The 16,272-nt window shown below is 46.7% G+C and overlaps 1 protein-coding gene across 1 annotated transcript; it reads right to left on the bottom strand.

Moving 5' to 3' along the window:
• Positions 1-3,944: 3,944 nt before the first annotated feature.
• LOC148782380 (uncharacterized) lies at positions 3,945-15,333 on the bottom strand. The gene is made up of 3 exons (XM_088864630.1): positions 14,941-15,333; positions 14,349-14,835; positions 3,945-4,144 (listed from the first exon to the last, which is right to left on the bottom strand). Exons 1-3 carry the CDS (start codon positions 15,331-15,333, stop codon positions 3,945-3,947), a joined length of 1,080 nt encoding a protein of 359 aa, XP_088720756.1.
• Positions 15,334-16,272: the final 939 nt, after the last annotated feature.

Raw genomic sequence — 16,272 nt, 5'->3', positions numbered from 1 at the left:
CATATTGACTTCCGTGATTTGATCACTGCCTTCCCCAAGGGTGACTTCCCCCTCCCATTCATTGAGATGTTGACCACAGCTCATTGCCAAATCTTCTCATTTATGGATGGGTATTTCGGTTATAATCAAATCAGGATGGCACCAGAAGATGAGGAGGCCACTGCGTTCTTGACCCCAAAAGGCGTCTTTTGCTACACTGTGACGCCTTTTGGGTTAAAGAATGCCATGATGACCATCTTCAAGGACATAATCCACAAGGAGGGCGAGTGCTATGTGGATGACCTGGTTGTGAAATCTGAAACAAAGGACGCCCACATACAAGACCTTAAAAAGGTATTCGAACGACTGCAGCGTCAGCAACTCAAGTTGAACCCCTTAAAATGCACCTTCGGCATACTCTCAGGAAAGTTCTTAGGGTTCACCATGAGGTATCGAGGACTAGAGATCGAGCTAATCAAAATTAAGGCAATTCAGAACATGCCACCACCTGCAACCCTCCATGAACTACAATCTCTCCAAGGACAGCTCGCTTACATTCAAAGGTTCATCTTGAACCTTTCATGGCGATGCAAACCCTTTTCACATCTCCTAAAGAAGGACACTCCCTTCATATGGGATGAGGTGTGCCAAGCTGCACTCGATGACATCAAGCAATACTTATTGAATCCTCTAGTTCTCTCTACACCAGTGTTGGGAAGGCCTCTCATCATGTGCGTGACAGCTCTTGATCAGTCACTTGGGGCACTCTTAGCACAGAAACAATGATGGGGGGAAAGTGACAACGCTCGATTATCTCAGCCTTAGAATGCAAGGGGCCGAGAAGAATTACCCTCCCATCAATATGATGTGCCTAGCCTTGATCGTTGCAGTACAGAAGCTCTACCATTACTTGCTCGGTCACGAGGTCAAGTTAATCTCCAAGGCGGCCCGGTCAAGTTCCTTATGACCCGGCCATGCTTGTTAGGACGTTTAGCCAAGTAGGCATCATTGCTGACGGAGTTCGACATCATGTATGTACCATAAAAGGCAGTCAAAGGTCAAGCACTAGCAGACTTCCCCACAGCTCACCTAGTTCTTTTAGAATCTCCCATGTCGAACGACCTCCCAGATGAAGAAGTTTTCTGTAGGGCGCAAACTCAGCCATGGGAAATGTACTTTGACAGAGCATTCCAGTCAGATAGAGGGGGTGCTGAAGTTGTGTTCTTAACTCCCGATGTCAGAATGATCCCCCTATCCTTCACACTTGCTGAGGTGTTTCCTCATAACTAGGCCGAGTATCAAGCCCTCATAATCGGATTGGAAATCGCCCAAGAGCTAGACTTGGACATCTTTGGTGACTCTAAGCTGGTCATCCGACAGCTTAAGGGGATTTATGACGTAAGGAAAGATACCCTCAAGCCTTATCATGACACGACCTAATCCTACATGGCCCAGTTCAATGATTTCTCCCTGAGTTAATATCCCTAGAAGGCTAAAATCATAGGTTGATGCACTCTCAAAGCTTAGTGCCACCATTCAATTGTCTTCATCAGGGCCCACTCCAGTCTGGGTAGCCGAATGGAGACACGTTGACTTAAGAGCCGAAGTTGACGCAGATGACGAGGGATGTCTTCCCTGAATGCCTGCCTTACCCATTTAGGGCACTCCTCGTAGCTAAGGATGTCGTTGAGGAAGAGCAAGAAATGTCCCAAGGAAAAGGATACAAGGTCAATGAGCAAGAGCCTGAATTCTTCGACCTAATGTGTGCAGAGGTTAAACAAGTAGAGGACTGGAGGGCGCCTATCATGGACTTCATAAAGCATGGAAGGCTACCTCAAGATCGGGCGGAACGCAACGACATATGACGGATGTCCACCAAGTACACTCTTCTCGATGGAGATGTCCTCTTTCTTGGGTTATTTGATGGAATTCTCCTCAGATGCGTCAATACACAAGAGGCAAGCAAAGTACTCGAAGAAGTGGACTCGGGTATTTGTGAGCTGCATCAGTCCTGCCCTAAGCTCTATGAACGCATATGCAGACTCGACTATTACTGGCCTTCCATGGTGGCTGACGCCCAAAACTATGCCAAAAGATGCCAGGTGTGCCAGATCCACTCAAGCCTCATTCATCAACCCCTGGAGCCTCTCCACCCTACAATGACATAGTGGCCCTTTTTCCAATGGAGTATGGACATTGTAGGACCATCGATCCCCCTTATTTCTTGAGCTATGCCTTCATTTTGGCGGCAACGGAATACTTTTCCAAGTGGGCTGAAGCGATCGATCTCAAGCAAGTTCCAGGGACTGTGATAGCCAACTTTGTGCATCATCACATCATCTACCAATTCGGAGTTCCGGACTGGATAACCAATGTGGCTTCAGTTCAGAAGCCATCATGTTGATCACCTGGTCAACCAGTTTGGCTTCGAGTGGAAGTACTCGACTATGTACTACCCTCGAGCCAATGGATTAGTTGAGGGTTCAACAAAGCTCTGTGCGGGTGCTCTAGAAGTCGGTTTCAAAATCAAAGAAGAATTGGCATGAGAAACTGCTTGAAACTCTATTGGCTTATCGCACCACCACTAAGTATGCTACAAACTCTACTCCTTATTCCTTGGTCTACGGAGGTGAGGCGGTCTTGCCCCTCTAGGTTCAAATACCCTCACTCTGTGTCACTATACATCAGGGACTGACTGAAAATGAGAGGACCAAGCTCCGTTACCAAGAGTTGGATGCCCTTGATGAGACGAGACCAGAGGCCTAGCAGAATCTCGAGCTCAATCAAGGAAGAATGAAGAGAGTCATTGAAAAGTATGTCAAGGTTTGCTCATTCGATCGTGGGGATCAAGTTTAGTAGTCAAGGGACTGATTGTTATGCATGAGCGTCGCAAAGGAAAAATTGAGCCCAAATGCGAAGGTCCGTTCATAGTTAAAAAGGTCTCGCCAAACAGGTCCTATGTACTGGCAAACTCAGATGGAGGAGAGGCGATGCCCCTTATCAATGGACGATACCTAAAGAAGTATTATCCTTGATGTATCCCTAAAAGGCGATATGTGCAGCAAGAAAAGAAGGAAATGGAAAAGAAGAACATCAAGACAGTTCAAAAGAAGTTTGTTTCTTTCATTGCATTAAAAAGAGTTGGAAGTTACAATCAAAGGCCCATTACTAGGGAAGTTACAAAGCTCTTGCATTTGAGGATAAGAGGACGGCTAAAGGCCAAAAAGAAACACTCTCCTCATGAAGAAGAAGCAAACCCAAGAAAGAAATTTCTCCCTCATGAAGAAGAAGCAAACCCACCAAAGAAATTCTCTCCTCATGAAGAAGAAGCAAAACCACTTGGAGAAGTTAGCTTCACTCCCACCAAAAGGAGGGTTACAGGCCAAAAGAAGGAGCCAACCATTTTCGAGTAAGCTTCAATTCATCTCACAAGGCATGGATGGTTTCCAAGGGACCGGCCCATGACGGAACAACATGGACTTCACAGCTGTGCCGGAGGATTTGGCTTTCAACAGACTGCGATGGCACAGCCTTCTCATTTGCCATCACTCTTTACCCCCACGAGACATCACCATCCATGATCATCGCTGCACGTGACTCAACACCATGCGCAACCATTGTCTTGAGAAACACAATGTCGCGTTATACCATCACCATGGCAAAACCATGACCAGCATGCTCCTGAACGGACTATCACTGTAGGTGGCCTAGGGACATGTGAAGGTGGCGTCGCATATGACTTAATGTCGCACATGACCTTAACGTACCTCGGTTCCCACCATCCCCAATTCTTAGAGGGAATTAACCCTTGTGTTTCTTGGATTTCCCCAGCTACTTGCCCGTGGCGAACGTCCACCTTCTCATCCCCCAACCCTTTGAGTTCCCACCGACGTTTCCCCACCTCGCCAGGAATCCACTCCCGTCCACGAGGAAAACCTTGCCCTGCCTTCCACTCGTTGCCAGAACTAGGAGAAAACCACTGGAATCATCAGAAGCCTTCCTTGAGACCCTGCAGATCTCCCATCTCCATGCTCTTCCCACTTCAGCGAGTTTACCACCAACTCACCAAAATTCTGCTGAGTTCTTAGTGATCCCACTGCTGTTCTCCCTCCTCCTCCAATAACCAGAGGACCTATAGAGCCCTCAAAACTCACTGCAATCTCCCCTGCAGCAGAAGAACAACCGAAGAAGCATTCAAACCCCAGCAGGGCACCTCTACAAATCCTGCTAAGGCCCCGAGAAGCCATATTCCTTGCTCAAAAAGCCTCAGCACTTCCCAAAAAGATTTGCAATCATGGCACAAAGCTTCGTCACCTCCTGAATCTTGCCAGAAAAGCTCCTAACAGCATGTCTTTGCAAATTTTTGCCGAGAAGTTCTCGCCGAAAAACCTTCGCCAAAAAACCTTTGCCATGGGTCAAGCCCGAGACCCGAGAGAGCTATCGTCGTGCCCTTCACCTAGAGGGCTATCATCGCGCTCCTTCATCAAAGGCCATCACCACGTGCCTTCGTTAAAAGCCATCACCGCGTGCCCTCCTCAAAGGCCATCACCGCGTGCCCTCGTCAAAGGGTCATCATTGCGTGCTGTCAGAGGCCATCATCGCGTGCCCTCATCAAAGGGTCATCCTCGCGCGCCTTCGTTAAGAGCCATCGTCACACGCATCATTGAATGAATTATCGCCACGTGTTTTGCTAAGGGCCACTGTCACACGCTTCACCAAGGGGCCTAATGCCGTGTGCGCCATCCGACACTTAGTGCCACGCACACGCCATGGCACTCGCAACTGAACCATCATCATGTACTCTTAGGAAGTTCATCCCCTGCACCGCAGCCTCACTCCTCGAGAATCCGGCCTCCTGTGATGGCTCTTCTTCTCATGAAGTCAAATTCCCTCACCACGCCATGGTCCAGATGCACGACCCTAAACTGCACAGTCCGAACTATATGGCCTTAAACTGTAGCGAAGGTCTAGTTGCACGACCTTAAACTGCATAATCCTTATCTCATGACTCAAAATTGTATGACCATGATCTTGATGCACGACCTTAAACTGCACGGTCCGAACTATATGACCTTAAACTGTAGCGAAGGTCTAGTTGCATGACCTTAAACTGCGTAGTCCTTGTCTCATGACTCAAAACTATACGACCACGGTCCAGACGCATGACCATAAACTGCACCGTCTGAAACTATATGACCTTAAACTGTAGCGATAGTCTAGTTGTATGACCTTAAACTGAATAGGGCTTGTTGCACGACTCAAAACTATACGACGACAGTCCGAACTATATGACCTTAAAATGTAGCGAAGGTTTAGTTGCACGACCCTAAAATTCATAATCCTTGTCTCATGACTCAAAATTGTACAACTACGGTCCATGCTGCATGAACTTAAATTGCACAACCATGGTCCAAACTATACGACCTTAAACTGTAGCGAAGGTCTACTTGCACGACCTTAAATTGCACGGTCCTAGCCGCATGACTTTAAACTGCAGAGCCATGGTCCAAGCTACAAGACCTGAAAACTGTAACACACGACACGACTAAGGGTCCATATGCACAACTCCAATCGAGAGATAGAACACCTCCTCACTGAAAGAGTATTTCATCACCATCCCCAGTGGAGTTAGATGTGTGCTAGAGTCATACCTACCCATTTAACCCCTAATGGGTTTGTTTCACACCAACATCCCAGTAAGAGTCACGTCTTAGTACAACCCACTATCCTCAGGGAGTTTAGGGGCCTTCTTATCCTCTCAACCTCATGAGGTTCATCTATGCTCTTGCTTGTCATCCTCAACAGAGTCACATGCATGCCATTGCTCATTATCCCCAAGAGATCACACTGACCTCCTAATCCTCGGGGAAGTCATGTCCGTTGGCCACTCCTCGAATGCCGCCATCTCGATCTAAACCTCTCACTTGTGTATAGCCTTAACTATCTCTATTCCCATGGAGTCAGATTGCTATCCACAACCCATCCCCCATGTAGCTTGACCTACATGACGACTCACACACTGGTCTATACTACATGACCGTAAACTGCACAGCCCTAGTCCATGTTGCATGACCTTAAACTGCATAGCCCAAGTCCAAACTATATGACCTTAAACTGTAGCGGAGGTCTCATTGCATGACCTTAAACTGCATGGTCCTAGTTGCATGACTTTAAACTGCATAACCACGGTCTAGTTGTATGACCCTAAACTATAGTGCACGCCCTTGCCACATGACGTTAAACTGCTTTCCCCAGGTTCAAGAGGTATGACCTTAAAGACACCCCCACATAAGCGCACACAGCTTTTACGTACATCTTTGCGCACGTCTTCCCTAAACGACCAATTCATGTGCACATACCACCTCCATTTCCTCCGCGGTGAGCCTACATACGCGCACATGACCTTTATGTGCATCTTCACGCACGCCTTCCTAGCCTGCCCATTCTTGTGCATGCATCACCTTCATCATCATTACCATCTTTTCCTCCAATGAGTCTTACCCATGCTCACCAAAAGGCGGAACCTTCCACAAGCCATACTCACCGTCAGCTAGTGGGTCACCATTGCTCACCCACCATCCATCCATCATCAACTCTTCACAAGGCAACTTCATGCCATCTTCCCAAGTGAGTCAAAGTCATCACTAAGCTCACTCTTTGGCCTCCACAAACTGCCATTCACCACCACTACAGTCCAGCTGTATGACCCTAAACTATAGTGCACATCTTAGCCGCATGATGTTAAAAGGCTTCGCACAGGTTTCGAAGGCACGACTCTAAATACACCTTCACATGAAAAAAAAGGGCATGGTATACACCTGATAAGGGAATACCATGAGTAAAAATGATGGACAGACATGGTCACGAAACCATGAGCAAGAGAGTTTCGTGAAAAACAAAATCTAGGCTTGGTGAAAACCCCAAAAGGGCATTGTGAGTAAAAACGTATGAAAAGGGTGGACATGACCGCTGGTCATTGGTAAAAGAGCCCAGAAATAGTAGAAGTTGGTGAAAATCGTCTTCACAGTGCCACTTCCCCTATTCAAGTGAAAACCCACAAAAGGGTGCTCGGACTAACAAGATAGGCTGACGCACGACCACTGCCTTAGCCGACACTCAATCTCCAATAGTCACAATCCTGGCTAATGAGGCCTGCCTAAAATCCTCAAAAGCCACCATCCAATCGCAACACCACATGGCTCATTAGGGTGTGAGATCCGCATAAGATCTCTCAACAATCATGGCTCATTAGGAGGTGAGAGCCGTATAAGATCTCCACAGTTCAACAACAACAGCAGTCCTTGAGGGTGAGGATGATGACTACAATATCCATCTAGAAATGCTAAGGACCATCACGAAGGCAAGAAACTGATGAAGCCAGCGTCTAACCTGCCACAGGCTTCAGGATAAGTCTCGTCAAAACCCCCTAGCCTACATGGGATTAGAATTTTGGGACAGGACAGAAGCCTCTGACTGGACCCTGCTAAATGGGACCTACAGATATACCCTGAGTACCAAAAGCAAACCTGGTGTAGCAACAAACAATGCCGACTAAAATTAGCCAAGATCTTCATAAGGTCTCTTAAAAGTCTCTTGCCAAGTTTCGTCATATTCCGACATGTCTGAGGCAGTGCAGACTGAGAAACAGTTCCAGCAGAATCAGCCTCTTGCACCCGGAAATGGCCCCTATAACTCGAGCTACATTTTTAGTGTCTCAAATTACTATGGGACCATGACCATTGGATCCGGCAAGGTTGAAAACCATTAGGGGTCAAATTTTAGCTCGAACGGACACTCCAGGAAGTTATAGGCAAAAGAGCAAAGCAAGAGGGGCCGCATGCTATTTCCGTGCGGCCACCCTGTAACTCCACACCATGGAAGGGACAGTCACGACCAGTGACTTTCGACGCTCATATCTCATTCATCCCAAGTCGGATCGTGCTCAAATTTGGTGAGCATGTTCGTCTAGTCAAGACGAGCAATTCGACACTCCCCGTGACGACACCTGAGCGCGAAGAAAAGCTAGAGAGAAGTCCATGAAGAAACTGCAAGAAATTCAGTAGTTTTGTTCCTCGCTCAAGCGGCCAGATCATGCCGCTCGCGATCCCGATCGTCGCGAGACCAATTCCATCGTGTGCTAACGTCTTGGGCTATCACTGACCCGAACCCCGTACATGATGAATGATCGGATTTTGCATATAAAGCTGATGAAGCGACTATATATTCCATCGCCAAAATTTCAGATTCCAGCCAAAATTCCAAAGTTGCAAAATCTTTGATCGGGCACGAAATCGAGCTGCGTTTCTTGCCCCGCTATCGTAACAACATGCTCAGTGTAATTCAGTGAAGAAATCATCAAAAAAATCAAGGAACAAGTACATTATCGATCTGAAGTTTCAAGATCCATTCAAATTTCACGTCACATTATCGTGCACTTAAAACACGATCCATGGCTTGAAGTTGGTATCAAATCGATCACCACGATGAGCCCTACAATAAAATAATCATCTTACTATCAATCGGGCATCAGAACGACCTCAGATCGGCCATGAATTGTCAGGGCAACACAGGGACTGTTCTGGGAACACAGGGACTGTTCTGAAATTTCATGAATTGTTAGGAAGAGGCAAATCTATCATTCTGTACCCTATTTTCTAATTTCTTTTAATTCAATTTAATCTTAATTTCTAGCTATTAGGGTCAATTTTGATCATCCACACATGTTTGGGGAAAATTCTATATATGTACCAACATTGTACGCACTAGAGGACTCAACCTTTCACAAAAAGAGAGAGTTTTTCCTTAATACAAGTTCCACTTTCTTCTCATTGTTAGGTCACGTTTAAGAGTGAGAGTGAGGTGAGAGAAACATTTTGACCGATACGATTAGGTTCAAGGTAAATCTTCGCTCTTCTTTTCCTTTTCTTCTTCCCTCTATATTCTTTCCTCTCTTCTCTCTCTTCTCTATCTGAGTTCCTTGCAGGGGTTATGCATTACAGTGACAGTATCGTGCATGCCTCCCTTGAGGTCACACAGGTCGCGCATGGCGATGGCAGCACAATGCCGAGTCTCCTTCTCTGTCTTTTCTTCTATCTCTTTCATCCAGTGAGGCCTATAGGCATGGCCATCACCATCCACAGATGTAGCTTAGAGATCTCAATGAAGAATCCAAACGGTGAAACCTGTTGTGGCCCGTAGAGGTCTTTCCCTATTGCGCGACTATAGTAGATGGTGATACCCTTCACCGCCTTCTAGAGGCCTCGGCAACGCCTATCGCCATTTGCGAAGTGTCCTTCACGTATTCGGCGTTCATCATCATCCTTCCTGTGTCCCACACTTCTCATCGTGCGTCTCGTGAGGTTTACCACAGTGCGCTTCATGAACGACCACCATCGCACGCTACATCAGAGACTATCACAGCCCGCATGGGGGCGTGTTGTCTTTTTATGTTGCCAACGGTGACACCTAGTGTCGTCTGTAGTTCATTTTTCACTCTCTAACCATGAGCAGTAGCGTCGACCGCCACCCAAGGGCCAGAACGCTGCTACTCCACTATCGTGAGTGGCAATGCCTAGCACCATCGGGACCTCATCTCTCTACCGTATCGTGTCGTCTTTTCATTCTCTTTTGTCTTTTCACTTGACTGAGGGTAGATTTAGCCTAGCACTACCATATCTGTCTCAGTTTCAAGTAGTATTACCGCCGTGCTGGTCTTGAGAACCAAGCCCATCTTGCTACCACTCCGAGTCAATAACTTCCCGACTGTCATGCTAGTATCGCCTCTTCATCAAGTTTTCTTTTCTTTTCTATCTTTATTTAAACCTTATGCTTCATCACCCTCTCGCATAAACGTACGTTGTCTTAAGACAAGGGTGGGTCTCTTTGACCCACTTATCTTACAAATTAACCATAGAAGTGTTGTGTAGAAAACAAGAGCATTGTAAGTCAAGGGAGGAAATTCTGAACCAGCTAAAGTAGTGGGGGGGCTTTCTTTGTGATCTAAGAGGGTGCGCACGTGAGCCAGCCTGAGTAAGTCCTGAGTCCACCTTAAATTCCTCTCTCACCGGTTGGTATACCTACCCTTACTTTTGAGCAAGGTTCTGAGAAAGCGATCTCAAATCTTGGGTTCACCAGAAACCCGGGATACGTGCGCCAGATCATCCAGATCATGAGAGCGAGATCTAGGTACCTAACCAGTGCACTATGGTTTAAGGTCATAAAGCTTGGACCATGGTTATGATGTTTAAAGTCATGCAACTAGGACCATGAAGTTTAAGTTCATGCAACTAGACCTTCGCTACAGTTTAAGGTCATGTAGTTTGGACCATTCAGTTTAGGGTCATGCACTTAGACCGCAGCTATACAGTTTAAGGTCATGCAAGACGGACCGGAGTATGGGTCACCATGTAGGTGAAGTTCCATGAAGAATAGGTTGGGTATAGTAATTTGACTCCCTTGGAGATAAGAATGGTTTAAACCCAGCACGAGGTATAGAAGGAGAAGCAAACTTCCTAGGGATTAGGGGACAATTATGACTCCCTAAGGTAAAAGATGAAACTCCATGGCTCGTGGGAAAGTAACCCAACCGGTGGGGATAGCTTGGTGTGCGACAACCCATAGGGGATTAATGGGGTAAGCATGACTCCATGGGGATAATAAGCAATGGTCTGTTATGACGCCACTGAGAATGACTTACCGGGGCATCGATACAACCCTGCTGGGGATTGAAAAGATAAGAATGACCATAACTCCATGGGGATAATGGGTTGCAATAGGGATGTGACTGCTACTAGGGATGAGGGACAGTGGCCTGCATGCAGCTTTATTGGGAACTACAGTCGAGAGCAGAGGTGTAACTCCATCAGGGATAGTGACACCCATTTCAAGCTTTAAAGTCATGTGAATGGATTATGTTCGAAAAAATTTTAAAGTCTTTGTAGCTTGGACCATAGCTATGCAGTTTAAAGTCCTACAACTAGGGCCATGCAGTTTAAGGTCGTGCAACTAGACCTCCGCTACAGTTTAAGGTCATATAGTTTGGACCCTGACGCTAAGCCTTTTAACATCATACGGTCAGGACGTGCACTTCAGTTTAAGGTCATACAGATGGACCAGGGATATGCCGTTTAGAGTCATGTAATGAGGACTGTGCAGTTTATGGTAGTGCAACGAAACCTCCAATACAGTTTAAGGTCATCTAGTTTGGACCATAGCTATGCAGTTTAAAGTCTTGCAGCTAGGACCATGTAGTTTAAGGTCATGCAACTAGACCTTCGCTACAGTTTAAGGTCATGTAGTTTGGACCAAGCAGTTTAGGATCATGCACCTAAACCGCGGCTATACAGTTTAAGGTCACGCAGCACGGACCGGAGTGTGGGTAAGGATTGTGACTCCATGGGGAATAGGGCTGTAACTACAGACTTGACTCCCTGAGGATATAAAGTGGTGGCCTGCTTGTAAGGATGACGGGTCATGTTCTGAGGAAAGTGAGAAAAATCCACAGTCGGTAGTGTTGTAGCATGCGTACGGTGCTAACTTTTGGATGATTCACGTGGCATTAAGCCTAGATGACCGCGCATGGTGTTAGGCCTAGGTGAAGAGCGGGGCAACGACTCTTGGAGAAGCGCACGGCAATGTCCTATGCACCGATAGCCTCCTGTGAAACGCTCGGTGATAGCCGCCTGTGAAGCGCTCGGTGATAGCCTCCTGTGAAGCGTGCAAGGATAGCCTCCTGTGAAGCACGTGGCGATAAGGCATGGCAGCAATGACTTGCATTCAGGCCTCGAGCTTGACCCCCCCCAGCCTGAACCTATCGTCATCTGAAGTCAAGGACTAGAGCGTCATTTCAAACTTGTGAGTGGCACTTCATGGCACTGTTGAGTATAAAAGGGGGTAAAACCCCATTTTACTGTTTTACCAAAAGGTAAAATAATGAAGAGAGCTTTTTAGAGAGAGAGCCGGAGCATCCATTAAGAGACTTCAGACAAGAGTTTCCCAACCAAAACTCACAAAGTGCAGGCGTTCAGGAGATTTTCAGCAAACATCAACAGGTCGTGAGTCTTCGCAGAGCGCTTGCAAACTTCTTCAGAGAGTACTGAGACCTTCTGAGCAGGGAACAAGGAACCTCTCAGGGCTTCACCGAGACTCTGGCGAAACTGCGAGAGTCACAGTGGTACTCTACCGAAATTCCAGTTATTTTCTGATAGTTCCGTGATTGCTGGCAAGTTGCAGAAGGGTCAAGGGACTCTGACGGTCTTCTGTTTATCGGAAGAGAAGGAGGAGCAACAGGGGCTCTACTAAAAACTCTACGATTTTTTCGACAGATAGAGGAGTGTGAGGAAGGGAGAAGGAAAACCTGTAGGAGGGGAGCTTTTTCAGGAATTCTGGTGGCTTTCCGTCCGCTTTAGTCACCGGTGGAAGAGAGGGAATAGACGAGGAAGGGTTTCCCAACGAGTAGGAGTGAGTTCCCGACAATGAGAGAGATTCCGATGAGAACCTAAATTGTGGCGAGGCTGTAACGGTCGAGGAGGTGAAGAGTGACTAGAAGGTTGACCGTTACCAAGGAGAAAAGGAGTGGGAGTTAATGCCTCCGGGAATTGGAGACAGTGGGAACTGGAGCATAAGGGCATGCGTGACATTAAGTCGCATACAGTGCTGCCTTCACACGGCATTGAGCTTCTCACTGCGACAGCCATGCTTGGTAACATATCGCTCATGAAAATCGTCGCACGTGGCATTAGCCTGCCCATGGGGATGGTAAAACGTGGCATTGAGTCACGCATGGCGATGGTTACATGCGACATTGGGTTGCGCATGACTATGATCATGGACGGTGATGTCTTGTGGGGGTTGAGAGTGATGGAAAATGAAAAGGCTCGGTTACTGTGGTTTGTTGGAAACCAAGTCCTCCCACACAACAGTGAAATCCATGTTGGTTTGGAGGAAGGGAATCCATCATGGGCCAATTCCTTGCCAGGGAAGTAGACTCTATCAGGGTACTTCTTCCCTCTCCTGGAAGTTAGCCATGCCTTGTCTGATGAATTGAAGTTGACTCGGAAATGGTTGGCTTCTTCTTTTTTTCTTGTAACCATCATCTTTGAGAACACCTGGCAGATGAATTGAAGCTGATTTGCAAGTGGTTTTGCTTCTTCTTCATGATGAGGGTGCTTCTATTTGGCCTGTAACCATCCACTTATCCTCAGATGCAAGAGCTTTGTAACCTCCCTAATATTGGGATTTTGATTGTAACTTTTAACTCCTTTTAATGCAATAAAAAGAGGTAAAGCTTGCTTGGCCCTTCTTGTTTGCTTTCTTTTTACAATCATGGGTAGTATTTCTATAAATATCACGAAATAATATGGGGCATTGCCTCCTCTCCATCAGGATGTGCTAACATGTAGGCTCCATTTGGAGAAACTTTCTTGACTATGAAGGGACCATCCCACTTAGGTTCGAACTTGCCATTACGGTGTCCATACATGACAATCGGTCTTTTGACTGCTAAGACTAGATCCCCACGAGTGAATGAGCGAACCTTGAATGACTTGTCAAAGGCTCTCTTCATTCTCCCCTGATTGAGATCAAGGTTTTGCTGGGCCTCTAGCCTCTTTTCATTAAGAGCGTCCAACTCCTAATAACGAATCTTGACCATCTCATTTTCAGTCAGTCCCTGATGTATGGCGACACAGAGTGAGGGTATTTGAACCTCGAGGGGTAAAACTGCCTCTCCTCCAAAAACGAGGGAATAAGGACTGGACTTTGTAGCATTTCGATTGGTGGTGCAATAGGCTAATAGAGCTTCAAGTAGCCTCTCATGCCAATTCTTCTTTGACTTCGAGATCGACTTCCTGTGCACCCCGCACAGGGTTTTATTGAATGCCTCAGCTAAACCATTAGCTCGAGGGTGGTACATGGTCGAGTACCTCCACTCAAAGCCAAGCTGGTTAGCTAGGCAATCAACATGATGGCTTCTGAACAGAGGTCAGATATTATTCGGTCTAGAACCCCGAACCGATATATGATGTGGTGACGCACGAAGTTGACCACAGTGGCCCCTGGAACCTGCTTGAGAAGGATTGCCTCAGCCCATTTGGAGAAGTAATCTGTCGCTGCTAAGATAAAGACATGACCCGAGGCAAAAAGAAGGTCGATGAGTCCTACAATGTCCATACCCCACTAGGAAAAGGGCCATGATGTCACTGTAGGATGGAGAGGCTCTAGGGGCTGATGAATGAGGCTGGAGCGCATTTGGCACACCTGACATCTTCCAGCATAGTTTTAGACGTCAGCCACCATTGAAGGCCAATAATAGCCGAGTCTATGTATGTGTTCATAGAGCTTAGGGCTGGACTGATGCAGCCTACATATACTTGAATGCACTTCCTCCAGTACTTTATTTGCTTCTTGTGTATCGACACATCTGAGGAGAATTCTGTCAAATGATTGGCGAAAGAGAACATCCCCATCGAGAAGGGTGTACTTGGTAGACATCCATCGTATACCATTGCGCTCTGCCCATTCCTCAGGCAGCCTTCCGTGCTTTATGAAGTTTATGATGGGCTCCCTCCAGTCTTCCACTTGTTCAACCTCTGCACATATCGGGTAGAAGAATTCAGGCCCCTGCTTCTCTGCCTTGAATTCTTTACCTTGGGACATTTCCTGTTCTGCCTTAATAACATCCTTGGCTGCAAGGAGTGCTCCGAATGGATAAGGCGAGCATTCAAGGAAGATATCTCTCTCATCATCTATATCAACTTTGGTTCTCAAGTTGACATGTCTCCATTCTGTTACCCAAACAGACGTGGGCCCTAATGAAGATAATTGAATGGTAGCACCAAGCTTTGAGAGTGCATCAGCCTACGAGTTTAGCCTTCTTGGGATATGACTCCGGGAGAAATCTTCAAGCTGGGCCATAAAATATTTGGCCGTGTCATGATAAGGTATAAGAGTATCCTTCCTTACATTGTAAATTCCCTTAAGTTGCTGGACGATGAGCTTAGAGTCACGGAAGATGTTCAGCTGCTTTAGGTCTAGCTCCTGAGCGATCTCTAATCCGATTATGAGGGCTTGATATTCAACTTCATTATGAGAACATGCCTCTGCGAGTGAGAAGGATAAAGGAATCATTCCACCATACGGGGTTAGGAACACGACTTCGACACCCCCTCTATTAGATTGGAATGCTCCATCAAAGTACATTTTCCACAGTCGAGTTAGCATCGTATAGAAGACATCTTCATCCAAGAGGTCACTTGATAGGGGAGATCCTGAAGGGACAGGGTGAGCCACTAGAAAGTTTGCTATGGCTTGACCTTTGGCAGCCCTTTGTGGTATATACGTGATGTCGAACTCCATCAGCAATAATGCCCACTTGGCCAAGTGATCTGACAGGCATGACCAGGTCATAAGGAACTTAACCGGGTCTTCCTTTGAGATTAGATTGACCTTATGACCAAGCAAGTAATGGTGGAGCTTCTCTACCTAGGCATATCTTTTCGATGGGAGGGTAATTTTCTCAGCTTCCTGCATCCTACGGCTGAGATAATAGAGTGCGGTTTCTTTTCCCCCATCATTGTTCTGTGCTAGGAGTGCCCCAAGTGACTCATCAAGGGCGGTCATATATAGGATGAGAGGTCTTTCTAATACCGGTGTGGAGAGTACCAGAGATTCAACAAGTACTGCTTGATATCGTCAAGTATAGCTTGGCACGCCTCATCCCATATGAAGGGAGTGTCCTTCTTCAAGAGGTGCGAAAAGGGCACGCATCATTCTAAGAGGTTCGAGATGAACCTTCAAATGTAGGCCAGCTGGCCTTGGAGAGACTGAAGTTCGGACAGGGTTGTAGGCGATGGCATGTCCTGAATCGCCTTGATTTTGACTGGCTCGATCTTCAGCCAGCGATACCTCAAGATGAACCCTAAGAACTTTCCTGAGCGTATGCCAAAGGCACATTTCAAGGGGTTCATCTTGAGTTGGTGGCGTTGCAGCCGCTCCAATACCTTTCTAAGCTTCTCCATGTGAGCATCTTTTGCTTCAGACTTCACCACTAAGTTATCCACACAACACTCGACCTCCTTGTGCATCATGTCCCTGAAGATGGTCGTCATGGCTCGCTGGTATGTGGTGTCAGCATTCTTTAACCTGAAAGGCATCACAATGTAGCAAAAGACACTTTTGGGGTCAAGAATGCGGTGGCCTCTTCATCTTCTGGTGCCATCCTGATTTAGTTATAACCAGAATACCCATCCATGAAGGAAAATATTTGGCAATGAGCTGTGGAATCAACAACCATCT

This window comes from Amborella trichopoda, chromosome 4 (genome assembly GCF_054954075.1).
Source record: "Amborella trichopoda isolate Santa Cruz 75 chromosome 4, AtrichopodaSantaCruz75HAP2 v2.0, whole genome shotgun sequence".
NCBI classification, from domain to species: Eukaryota; Viridiplantae; Streptophyta; class Magnoliopsida; order Amborellales; family Amborellaceae; genus Amborella; species Amborella trichopoda.
Note: the sequence above shows the minus strand (reverse complement) of the source record. Positions and strands in the feature narration are given on the sequence as shown.

Bases quoted from the DNA above. Each gene is read 5' to 3' on its own strand.
- LOC148782380 (XM_088864630.1), bottom strand. From the start codon at position 15,333: ATGGAGTTCGACATCACGTATATACCACAAAGGGCTGCCAAAGGTCAA. The intron at 14,836-14,940 runs GTAAGGAAGGAT...CTAAACTCGTAG, and splicing joins AACTTAAGGGAATTTACAAT to GCTGATGCACTCTCAAAGCT. The intron at 4,145-14,348 runs GTATATGTAGGC...CTTCTGCTGCAG, and splicing joins ACTGGAGGAAGTGCATTCAA to GGGAGATTGCAGTGAGTTTT.